At 45.5% G+C, this 12,500-nt stretch overlaps 3 protein-coding genes across 5 annotated transcripts in view; all 3 read right to left on the bottom strand.

Annotated features, from left to right (window-relative positions):
* Positions 1-11,088, bottom strand: part of LOC127004848 (uncharacterized) — a 13,427-nt gene extending 2,339 nt beyond the window's left edge. Inside the window, exons 1-9 of the mRNA XM_050873027.1 lie at positions 10,787-11,088; positions 9,281-9,463; positions 7,284-7,449; positions 6,464-6,683; positions 5,643-5,882; positions 4,336-4,534; positions 2,503-2,670; positions 1,750-2,016; positions 1,171-1,338 (exon numbers count right to left, since the gene is read on the bottom strand). Coding sequence (XP_050728984.1) covers positions 1,171-1,338; positions 1,750-2,016; positions 2,503-2,670; positions 4,336-4,534; positions 5,643-5,882; positions 6,464-6,683; positions 7,284-7,449; positions 9,281-9,463; positions 10,787-10,862 — 1,687 coding nt within the window. The 5' untranslated portion in view covers positions 10,863-11,088. The remainder of the gene's footprint in view (positions 1-1,170; positions 1,339-1,749; positions 2,017-2,502; positions 2,671-4,335; positions 4,535-5,642; positions 5,883-6,463; positions 6,684-7,283; positions 7,450-9,280; positions 9,464-10,786) is intronic.
* Positions 1-12,500, bottom strand: part of LOC127004846 (bicaudal D-related protein homolog) — a 140,630-nt gene that overhangs the window by 64,459 nt on the left and 63,671 nt on the right. The window lies entirely within an intron of this gene.
* Positions 1-12,500, bottom strand: part of LOC127004845 (uncharacterized) — a 112,969-nt gene that overhangs the window by 91,154 nt on the left and 9,315 nt on the right. Inside the window, exon 2 of one of the 2 annotated variants that reach the window (XM_050873020.1) lies at positions 11,326-11,565. The exons of the other annotated variant lie outside the window; for it this stretch is intronic. The gene's annotated coding sequence lies outside the window, so the exon portion shown is untranslated. The remainder of the gene's footprint in view (positions 1-11,325; positions 11,566-12,500) is intronic. 2 annotated transcript variants of the gene reach the window in all.

The following is a 12,500-nucleotide window of genomic DNA, read 5'->3' as shown; positions in this document are numbered from 1 at the left end:
AAGGAAGCATATATGAATTTTCTACCTATAGTAACTGTTTGAGGTTTGTTAGGTTAAGTTTAGGGTATCTTCAAATATGATAGCCAGCACCTTATGGTATAAATCAGCAAAGAATGACCTCACATTGTTGTAGGTATGGGAAAGTCTAATTAGTAATGAAGCATATATGAATTTTCTACCTATAATAACTGTTTGAGGTTTGTTAGGTTATGTTACGTTAAGTTTAGGGTATCTTCAAATATGATAGCCAGCATCTTATGGTATAAATCAGCAAAGAATGACCTCACATTGTTGTAGGTATGGGAAAGTCTAATTAGTAATGAAGCATATATGAATTTTCTACCTATAGTAACTGTTTGAGGTTTGTTAGGTTATGTAAGGTTAAGTTTAGGGTATCTTCAAATATGATAGCCAGCACCTTATGGTATAAATCAGCAAAGAATGACCTCAGTTTGTTCACTCTACATCCCTTCCACACCCCCACTAGCACACCACACTGTCCAACTCCCTAATGCAAGAGTCAACCAGCATCTCCACTCTTTCATCCCTCTACCGTCCAACTCCCTAATGCAAGAGTCAACCAGCATCTCCACTCTTTCATCCCTCTACTGTCCAACTCCCTAATGCAAGAGTCAACCAGCATCTCCACTCTTTCATCCCTCTACTGTCCAACTCCCTAATGCAAGAGTCAACCAGCATCTCCACTCTTTCATCCCTCTACCGTCCAACTCCCTAATGCAAGAGTCAACCAGCATCTCCACTCTTTCATCCCTCTACCGTCCAACTCCCTAATGCAAGAGTCAACCAGCATCTCCACTCTTTCATCCCTCTACTGTCCAACTCCCTAATGCAAGAGTCAACCAGCATCTCCACTCTTTCATCCCTCTACCGTCCAACTCCCTAATGCAAGAGTCAACCAGCATCTCCACTCTTTCATCCCTCTACCGTCCAACTTCCTAATGCAAGAGTCAACCAGCATCTCCACTCTTTCATCCCTCTACTGTCCAACTCCCTAATGCAAGAGTCAACCAGCATCTCCACTCTTTCATCCCTCTACTGTCCAACTCCCTAATGCAAGAGTCAACCAGCATCTCCACTCTTTCATCCCTCTACTGTCCAACTCCCTAATGCAAGAGTCAACCAGCATCACTCTTTCACCCCTCTGCCCACCTATATTGAAGTGCGACACCCATACAAGGGCCTGGGCAGTCGCTACGAAGGTTTTGGGGGCTAGCTTGTAGGCGAGGGTGGCGGTGGAAACGTTGAGGAGGTTTAGGGTGAACAGCTCCAGGGTTTCGAGCAGCAACACCCACCACGGATTCACGATGTACGAGAGACCTGGCGGATGAGGTGGATTAGCAATTGACAGATTATGGCGAGGAGTGTCTGCCCCATGTAGTCTTTCCCATAGAGATATATAGATGGAAATAGATGGAAATCGAGAGAAATGAGAGGAGAGAGAGAGAGAGAGAGAGAGAGAGAGAGAGAGAGAGAGAGAGAGAGAGAGAGAGAGAGAGAAAAAGAAAGAAAGAAAGAAAAGGAGAAAGAGAGGAAGGAAAACAGAATGAGAAAGAGAAACAGAGAAACAGAGAAAAATAAATAAATATATAAGAGGAGTAACAGAGAAAGAAAAACAGAGAGAGAAAGAGAAACAGAAACAGAGAGAGAAAAAGACAGAAACGGGAAAAAAAAAAAAAAAAAAAAAAAAAAAAACCCACCCCACAACAACCACATCCCCAAAAAACTCACCGGCAAATCTGATACAGTAACCCACGAAAGCCAGCATGATGAGGTAATGGTGCCCGCAGTACTGGACCACCGCCTTGCTCTTGTACAGGAATGGCAGCGAGGGGAGGATGCAGAAGGAGGAGGTTAGGCCTATGAGCATCTTGGTGGCATCCAGGTCCTCCAGGTAGAAGTACACGAAGGTCTTCAGGTAACCCCAGAAGGTACCCAGGATTGTCATTAGGAGGAGGAGGACGCTGAGCTCAGCCGTCAAGGAGAGCGAAGGAAGTTCTTGATCTGTGGGGTGGGTGAAAGGGCGGATGAGTGGAGGTTAATAGTGGATGAGTGAGTGGTGGAATGGATGAGTTTTTGTCTCTGTGAGAGTGATGAAATTCTTGATCTGTGGAGTGGGTGAAAGGGCGGATGAGTAAGAGTTTTAGCGGATGAGTGAGGAATGGAGTGGATGAGTTTTTGAGTGGGTGAGGGAGTGGATGAGTTTGAGGAATGGGTGGGTGGAGAATTACAGACAAACACAGACATGGATGAGGTGGATGAGTGAATGAGTGTGAATGTGGATAAATGACTGGATGATGAGTGAGAGAACTGAAGAGGATGAAGGAGGTGGATGAGAGATAAATAAAGTGGATGAATGAGAAGGAAGGATAAAAAGGGAGTTGATGGAAAAGGTGGATATGGCTGCGATTATCATTATTATCATTATTATCATCATATCAACAAACACATACCCTCCACCCCACCCCCAAGCACCCGCCATACTTACCAGGCTGCGTCGCTGGACCTGCACCTCTATGGGCAGGGCGAGGGTGACAGCCGAGGTGATGAGCATGAGCGCCACGAACACGTAGAACACTGGCGCGTAGCTATACATGCCGAACGTACCCACCTCCGTGTCCACCAGATAGCCGACCAGGGGAGGGAAGATGGCTGTGGGGGTGGAGGTGGTGGTGAGGGTGATGAAGAAACACTTTAATTACCTTTACCTTTTACTAGACAAGGGAAGTTACTGTATATGGGAGACGTTTGGGGGTCACTAATGTTACTGAGTGGTGGGTAATATAGCCAAATGCCTCAACCAATCTAGTTTTCCTTTCTTTTCTTTCGTATGGCCCCAACTTCATCTACCTTTACCCTTTACTAACACAAGGGAAACTACTTTATATGGGAGACGTTTGGGGTCACTAATGTTACGAGTGGTGGGGTAATATAGCCAAATGCCTCAACCATTCTCGTTTTCCTTTCTTTTCTTTCGTATGGCCCCAACTTCATCAACCTTTACCCTTTACTAACACAAGGGAAACTACTTTATATGGGAGACGTTTGGGGTCACTAATGTTACGAGTGGTGGGGTAATATAGCCAAATGCCTCAACCATTCTCGTTTTCCTTTCTTTTCTTTCGTATGGCCCCAACTTCATCTACCTTTACCCTTTACTAACACAAGGGAAACTACTTTATATGGGAGACGTTTGGGGTCACTAATGTTACGAGTGGTGGGGTAATATAGCCAAATGCCTCAACCATTCTCGTTTTCCTTTCTTTTCTTTCGTATATTTCAACTTCATCAACCCTTACCCTTTACTAACATAAGGGAAACTACTTTATATGGGAGACTTTTGGGGTCACTAATGTTACGAGTGGTGGGGTAATATAGCCAAATGCCTCAACCATTCTCGTTTTCCTTTCTTTTCTTTCGTATGGCCCCAACTTCATCAACCCTTACCCTTTACTAACATAAGGGAAACTACTTTATATGGGAGACTTTTGGGGTCACTAATGTTACAGGAGTGGTAATATAGCCACATGCCTCAACCATTCTCGTTTTCCTTTCTTTTCTTTCGTATGGCCCCAACTTCATCTACCTTTACCCTTTACTAACACAAGGGAAATTACTGTATATGGGAGACATTTGGGGTCACTGATGTTACCCAGTGGTGGGTAATATAGCCAAATCCCTCAACCATTCTCGTTTTCCTTTCTTTTCTTTCGTATGGCCCCAACTTCATCTACCTTTACCCTTTACTAACACAAGGGAAACTACTTTATATGGGAGACATTTGGGGTGACTGTTGTTACTGAGTGGTGGGTAATATAGCCAAATGCCTCAACCATTCTCGTTTTCCTTTCTTTTCTTTCGTATGGCCCCAACTTCATCTACCTTTACCCTTTACTAACACAAGGGAAACTACTTTATATGGGAGACGTTTGGGGTCACTGTTGTTACTGAGTGGTGGGGGAATATAGCCAAATGCCTCAACCATTCTCTTTTTCCTTTCTTTTCTTTTGTATGGCCCCAACTTCATCTACCTTTACCTTTTACTAACACAAGGGAAACTACTTTATATGGGAGACTTTTGGGGTCACTAATGTTACGAGTGGTGGGGTAATATAGACAAATTCCTCTACCTTCCTCTTTTTCCTTTATTTTCTTTTGTATGGCCCCAACTTCATCAACCTTTACCCTTTACTAACACAAGGGAAATTACTGTATATGGGAGACATTTGGGGTCACTGATGTTACCCAGTGGTGGGGTAATATAGCCAAATGCCTCTACCTTCCTCTTTTTCCTTTCTTTTCTTTCATGCAGCTTACCGACAGCAATCAGGCCAAACATCTTCTCCCTGCCATAGTCCCCCTTGTGCTGGTGTACCATGGTCAGCGCCACGGCCTCCAGGAGTGACACTAGGATGGCCGAGAGCATTTCAGCCAGCGAGCGCAGACTGAAGTAGAGCCAGAGCGTCACCTTGGGGTCGCAGCACGAGGAGGTGTCGAGGAGCTGCGTCTCGTTGCCCTGTGGAGAGAGAGAGAGAGGGAGAGAGGGGGAGTAAGTTAAGTCGATATTCTCAAGCACTTCCACCACTCACAAAACCTATTTCCAAAGGCCAAAAAGAAGATAAACTGGGTTCTAATGAGTGTTTTTTTAGGTTCATGGTACAGAGGAAGGGTCAGACTACCACCAGGGTCACAAAACTACCCCTGGAAATGCCCTAAACTCCTACAAAACCTATTTCCAAAGTAAAAAAAGGTGATCAGTTGGGTTCTAATGAGTGTTTTCTTAGGTTCATGGTACAGAAGAAGGGTCAGACTACCACCAGGGTCACAAAACTACCCCTGGAAATGCCCTAAACTCCTACAAAACCTATTTCCAAATGCCTAAAAGGCGATAAGTTGGGTTCTAATGAGTGTTTTCTTAGGTTCATGGTACAGAGGAAGGGTCAGACTACCACCAGGGCCATAAAACTACCCCTGGAAATGCCCACAACTACATGAACAGGATTTTAATGAGTGTGTTTTTAGGTTCATGGTACAGAGGAAGGGTCAGACTACCACCAGGGCCATAAAACTACCCCTGGAAATGCCCACAACTACATGAACAGGATTTTAATGAGTGTGTTTTTAGGTTCATGGTACAGAGGAAGGGTCAGACTACCACCAGGGCCATAAGACTACCCCTGAAAATTCCCACAATTACAAGAGCAAGATTTTAATGAGTGTGTTTTTAGGTTCATGGTATAGAGGAAGGGTCAGACTACCACCAGGGCCATAAAACTACCCCTGGAAACACCCCAAACTCCTACGAAAACCTTGTAAAATATGAGAGTGAGAGAGAGATACAAGATAGAGATATATAGAGAGAGATTTACTGAGAGCTATCCACACCACCACCACCATCACCACCACCACTCACCATCAGCGTCGCCAGCTCACTCTATCCACCACTTTAAATTTACCGTTTCTTGACAGTCTGACAGTTGACTCCCACAAAAATGACATCACTAATTGATCATTTTGACGAGAACTATTAATTAATCTAGTTATCGGGGTGCAGGAGACGGTTTTGGGGTTAGAAATCGGAAAATATAATAGGCTAGGGGCGGAGATCTGTCAACATAACTCACCATCTTAGCCGCACTGCACACCACCTCACACACTGGGTCTTGGGTGCGACAGGACATGGACGAGTAGTGAGTATTCTGCATGGTGAAATCCTTGAGAGGGTAGTGACAAGGCGATGGTCCTTTCTGCTCTTCCGGCTGTGGGTGTTCCTGCTTGCTTTGTGTCTCCTCCTCCTCCTGCTGTTCTGCTGTCCCTGTCTGCTGTTCGTGTGGCATGAGTGATGTGTTGAATGCTACGGTGAGCTGTGGAGTGATTTGAGGGCTTGTTAGTGGGTAGGGAAGGGAAAGGAGGGGAAGGAGTGGGATAGGATAGGGATGGGAAGGAATGATAGGGAAGGGAAAGGAAGGAAGGGAGGGAAAGGGAAGGGATGGAAGGGAAAGGAGGGGAAGGGATAGGAAAGGGATGGGAAAGAATGACAGGGAAGGTGGGGGAAGGAAAGGGAGGGAAAGGGAAGGGAGGGAAAGGGAAGGGATGGAAGGGAAGGGAGGGCAAGGAAGGAAAGGAGGGGAGGGAAAGGAAAGAAATGAAAAATAACAAGAGGGAAAGGGAAAGGAAAAGGAAGGAGGGGAAAGAAAGGTAAGGAAATGTAAGGAAAGGGAAGGGAAAGAAAGGAGAGGAAGGGAAGAAAGGAAGGAAAGAAAGGAAGGAGAAAGATAGAGAAAAGAAAGGAAAGGGAAGGAGAAGAAAAAAAAGAGAAAGGAAGAGGAAGGAGGGCAAGGAAAAAATGAATTAAATAATGGAAGAAGAAAGGAAGTAAATAAATAAAGAAAGGAGATGAAGAAAGGAAAGAGAAAGAAACACACACACACACACACACACACACCTGCTTCCCCGCCAACGCAATATACTCGGTCGCTCCCTCGGAAGATCGGAGAAGCATGAGGAGCTGTCTGGAGGAGGAGGAGGTGGAGGAGGAGGAAGACTTAGTGGTGGTGTTGGAAAGGCTGCCTGTCTCCCCCTCCATCACCACCACCCCATCACCACCTCCGACAGATGCGAGGGCGGTGACGGTCTCGGGACACACCAAATGGCAGCTGTCGACCCTGGGGAAAGAAAAAAAAAAAGTGATGATTTTATTAACTTATATTTTTGGTTTTTATTTTATCATTATTATTATTATTTTTATTATTTTTGGTGTGTGTGTGTGTGTTCATGTTAACTGCTACTGGGTTAAGTTTAGTATATTATATGAATCTCTCTAATTACATTCATTAACCCACTTATAAACATCTATCACATCACCTAACAATTAATCTATACCTATCCAAAAACACACATATCACCCTTCTCTACCCTTCTTCATCACTAAAACCATCACCACCACCACCATCATCACCACCAACTCCACCCTCCTTGTTATGGGTTAACTCACTCATTAACATCTATCACATCACCTCACACAGTCTATGCCTTCCCAAAACCACATATCACCCTTCACCACCCTTCTTCATCACCACCACCATCATCACCCTCCCTGTTACTGTAAACCCATTAACTCACTTATAAACATCTATCACATCACCACACATAGTCTATGGCTTCCCAAAACCACAAATTACCCTTCACCACCCTTCTGTACCACCACCACCACCAGCATCATCACCACCAACTCCACCCTCATCACCACCACCACCTCCACCCACCTGAAGGCCGAAGCATGTATGGGCACAGGGCTCTTGCAGGAGGCGGGGCATGACCACAGCTGTAGCCTGGCACCCTCGGAGGAGCAGTGCAGGGTCAGCGGTGATGCCTGGCTGGTGGAAATATTGCAGGATGGCACGAAGAGGAGGGCCGCGTGGAGGACGGTCGCTGGAAGAAAAAGGGATGTTATTAAGGGACATGGTGGAAGGCGATGGAGTGCTATACGTGTGGATGATGGGAAGAGGATAGTGAGTTATGGATGGGTAGTGTGGAAGAACGGGCAGAAAGGCAATGGCATATATAAGGACCCTGCCTCCTCGTGCAGTAGGCTGTTCACTCTCTGGCCATCTCTCTCTCTCTCTCTCTCTCTATCGTGTAGGTGGAGGTCATGTGAGGGAAAGGAGGAATGAGGTCAAGATGTGTGTGTGTGTGTGTGTGTGAGGGGAGAGAGAGAGAGAGAGACTTGGTGTCCGTGATATTGCTCCATGCTTCTGACACACACACAATCACGCACACACACCTGCAGCCGTCAAGGTCCTGCAGGGCGTCCACGTGGCTGTGTGAACAAGGCGGCGCGGGGGAGCAAAGGCCAAAGGGCCCGATCGTTGTTGTTGTTGTTGTTGTCAAGGCTGGGTTCACACGAGCCACTTTTTAGTGGTCAGTGGCCGCCACAAAATAATGGTCAAAATAGAACACGCACATCTCTATGGGTGCATGCACACGGGCCACTTTTTTGTGGTCACCACAAAACAGTGGCGAGTTGAGGCGGGCGGAGCCATTTTCCGACCACGCCACTGTGGCCAGCGATAGGTACCGTTGTTTCAAGTGGCAGTGGGCACACGAGCCCCTGCCGCCACCCTGCCACCCGCCGCTTTCCCTGTCTTGACACTGGAACACCTGAATTTTAACTGTCATAATGATGTATAAGTATGACATTCACGCATAACTTGTGTTCAGGATATAATGGGTAAGCTTCGTTTCACAGTTTTGCATATTAATTGATTCTGGTATGGAATAATTACTGAATGTGGTAGTTTTATTTACCCGGAAGTAGAAAGGGGAAAATGTTATGTAACCGCAAAGACGGCTGAATTATGTCAATAAATTACATCTAATGTGACTTAATATTCTTCATGTTCAGTCTTATATTAAAATTACCGCAAGTCTCTCTTCTACAGGGACACAATTCCTCATGTTGATGTCCTGCCGTGTTATACGTGGACCAATTATTGTCATAAGATGATTAAACCTTTCCTGTGACCACCTGAAGTAGTAAAAAAAATTATCGTGTTCTTTTAGCTCTGTAAATGTGCGGAATGTTACACGCAGTAGTTTGTTGCAAAGTACTATATATGGTGTGAACCCATGGCAGTACTTTCTTCAGCGCTTTTTGCCAAGAAAGCCCAGACGGCTGCTGCCTCTACGAGATCCATAACCCCACGTGCTGACCCCATTAGTGGCTCGTGTGCATGGTGAACCTACCCACCACTTTTCGTTGCGACCATTTTTTGTGGTGGCCATGCACTGACCACTAAAAGTATCTCGTGTGAACCCAGCCTAAAGATTTACCCCTTGTATCACTAGGGTAACGGGCCCTCGTCCAAAGACGGCCCGTTAAGAGGGTAAAAATGCTCCCTCCCTGGGTGGGGGATCACGGGCTTAGCCTGATGGCGGCCGTAGCAGGGTGCCGACAGACCGACTCTATCGGCGACCGAAATCTAGCCGACCGAGTCGGTCCGTCGACGAGGACTGGCGTGTCTCTGGGCCCGATCTTCATCCTCAACCTCTTATATATCACCAATTTCCGACCCCCAAACTGTCTCCTGCACCCCAATAACGAGATGTATTTATAGTTATCCTGATGTGTTTTGGTAATAGTAATCGTCGAAAACCGGTAAATACGAGGTCCTGAATACAAGAATCCGGCAACGTTAGGCGGAAGGCACCTGGCTGGCACTCTGGCACTGTAAAACAAAATAAAACTCCACTAATCCCTTACCTAATAGCATACAGACAATGGTGATGAGTCTGTAGCGTCCCAGCTTGTCCGCCAGCATCCCCACGAGAGGCGGGCCGATCAGGGAGGTGAGCGGCAGCACGGTGTTGATCCACGTTATCTCCTGAATGCTGAGGCCCAGAAAACGCATATGGATGTTGAGGAACGCCATCAGGCAACTCAGCGCTGAAGGAGGAAGGGAAGAAGGTGACATTTTGGTTTGAGGAAGTAACTCTTTCATTAACAAGTATCTTTATTCTTTCGTCTTTATACTATCCAGTTTCCTAATGCAAGAGTTAACTTGTATCTCCACTCTTTCATCCGTATGCAAGAGTTAATCAGCATCTCAAAAACACAGTTTCTCCACCTATCCACTCGACACAATCTTCCAAACAACTATCCCCTATTCTTTGACAACACCCAGCTATCACCTTCCTCAACACTAAACATCCTCGGTCTATCCTTAACTCAAAATCTCAACTGGAAACTTCATATCTCATCTCTTACTAAATCAGCTTCCTCGAGGCTGGGCGTTCTGTATCGTCTCCGCCAGTTCTTCTCCCCTGTACAGTTGCTGTCCATATACAGGGGCCTTGTCCGCCCTCGTATGGAGTATACATCTCATGTGTGTGGGGGCTCCACTCACACAGCTCTTCTGGACAGAGTGGAGGCTAAGGCTCTTCGTCTCATCAGCTCTCCTCCTCATACTGATAGTCTTCTATCTCTTAAATTCCGCCGCAATGTTGCCTCTCTTTCTATCTTCGATCGATATTGCCACGCTGACGGCTCTTCTGAACTTGCTAACTGCATGCCTCCCCCCCTCCCCCGGCCCCGCTGCACTCGACTTTCTACTCATGCTCATCCCTATACTGTCCAAACCCCTTATGCAAGAGTTAACCAGCATCTTCACTCTTTCATCCCTCACGCTGGTAAACTCTGGAACAATCTTCCTTCATCTGTATTTCCTCCTGCCTACGACTTGAACTCTTTCAAGAGGAGGGTATCAGGACATCTCTCCTCCCGTATTTGATCTTGCTTTCGGCCACCTCTTTTGTTTCTTTTTTAGGAGCAGCGAGTAGCGGGCTTTTTTTGTAGTATTGTTTTCTTTTTTTGTGTGTGCCCTTGAGCTGCCTCCTTTGTTGTAAAAAAAAAAAAAAAATCTCCACTCTCTCATCCCAATTCTATCCAAGTTCACAATGTAAGAGTTTACCAGCATCTCCACTCTTTCATCCTTACACCATCCAACTTAACAATACAAGCGTTAACCAGTATCTCCACTCTCTCATCCCAATGCTATCCAAATTCCCAGTGCAAGAGTTAACCAGTATATCCACTCTCTCATCCCATTACTATCCAAATCCCCAATGCAAGAGTTAAACAGTTGGCTATCTCCACTCTCTCATCCCAATGCTATCCAACTCCCCAATGCAAGAGTTACCAGCATCTTCACTCTTTCATCTTTACGCTATCCCACATACTAATGCAAGAGTTAACCATCATCTCACTTACCTCCATAAAAAGTGAAGAGGAGGAGTTTGAGGAGCACCAGATTTCTGTTAATGCCCGCCATGATGTCTGTCTGCATGTATGTATGTATATATATGTATGGGGACAGGAGGGTAGGCCTATATGGGGAGAGTATACAAAATATCTATGCAAATGGGGCACTAGTTGCTATTATGATTGTTACTATTATTAATATTCCAAAATACAAAGGTTACCGCTAAAAATAGAAATATCTCTTTAATATCTTTTTTCTCACTTTTTTAAATATATAAATCTCTTTCTAATATCATTTTTGTGTCTTTAAATATATATAATAATTTTTTCATCTTTTTTATTATTTTTTCTTTTAACTATACGTTTCTGATTTTTTTCTGTTTCTTTACATATATTATTTGATGAGGTTGTGCTTCTAAATATATGTATGTATGTATGTATGTGGAGAGAGGAGGAGGGGGTAAGGGTGGGTATAGTGCTCGTGGTGATGAAGGAGGTGGTGGTGATAGTGGTGATGAGTGCAGAAAATAACACCCCTTAGCTATCACCTCATTGGACAGAACAAACTCGTGGTGGTGGTGGTGGTGATGAATTTAGCGGTGATGAAGGTGGTGGCGGTGGTGGTTGGGAAGGGACTGTAGAGGTGGTGGTGGTGAGGACAAGGATGGTTTTGGTGGTGGTTTAGGTGGTGGTGGTGGTGTTGAAGGTGGTGGTGGGGATGATAGCTTCTCCAACACCGTAGCCGCATGTCGTCCAACACCAGTTCTCCCTCACGCAACACCGCTCATCTGTAAAAGAGAGAAATTAGAGTTAGTGTCAATATGAGAGAGAGAGAGAGAGAGAGAGAGAGAGAGAGAGAGAGAGAGAGAGAGAGAGAGAGAGAGAGAGTTAATTATCACGTGGAAAAGCCATAGAGTTAAACACACACACACACACACACACACACACACACACACACACACACACATTTACTTCTCTCTTCCCCCCTCTCCTACTTTTCTCCTTCTCCTCCTCCTCCTCCTCCTCCTCCTCTTCCACCTTCTCCCTCTCTCTCCACCATATCCTCATTCTTGTTCTCCTCCTCCTCCTCCTCCTCCTCCTCCTTCTGATCATACTCCTGAGACCGATTTATTTTTTCTTCAACCAGTTCGAATATTTTTTTTTCTTGTTTTTTTCTTTTTTTTCACCTTGCCCTTGGAAACACCGGCCCAGTTGAGGAAGAAGAGGAGGAGGAGGAGGAAGAGGAGGAGGAGGAAGAGGAGGAGGCTAGACAGGTAAGCTTAAGCAAGATCGAAAGAGAGAGAGAGAGAGAGAGAGAGAGAGAGAGAGAGAGAGAGAGAGAGAGAGAGAGAGAGAGAGAGAGAGAGAGAGAGAGAGAGAGAGAGAGAGAGAACATGAAATAGCACGAACAATATTGATATAGAGGCCGCCTGAGAGAGAGAGAGAGAGAGAGAGAGAGAGAGAGAGAGAGAGAGAGAGAGAGAGAGAGAGAGCTTGGGGGTTATTCAATGTGACTAAAAAGCGAAACACCAGCCAGACGGAGTTGATGGTGGTGATGAAGATGGTGATGAAGAAGAGGAGGAGAAGGAGGAGGAGGAGGACGAGGAGAGAGAAAGAAAGGGAATATATACAGATAGAGAGAGAGGAAGGGAAGGAAGGAAGGAAGGGAAAAGAAAAGGAAGGAAAGAAGGAAAGAAGAAAGAAAGAGAAAGAGAGAGAAAGG

Source organism: Eriocheir sinensis, chromosome 29 (genome assembly GCF_024679095.1).
Source record: "Eriocheir sinensis breed Jianghai 21 chromosome 29, ASM2467909v1, whole genome shotgun sequence".
In the NCBI taxonomy this organism is placed as follows: Eukaryota; Metazoa; Arthropoda; class Malacostraca; order Decapoda; family Varunidae; genus Eriocheir; species Eriocheir sinensis.
Note: the sequence above shows the minus strand (reverse complement) of the source record. Positions and strands in the feature narration are given on the sequence as shown.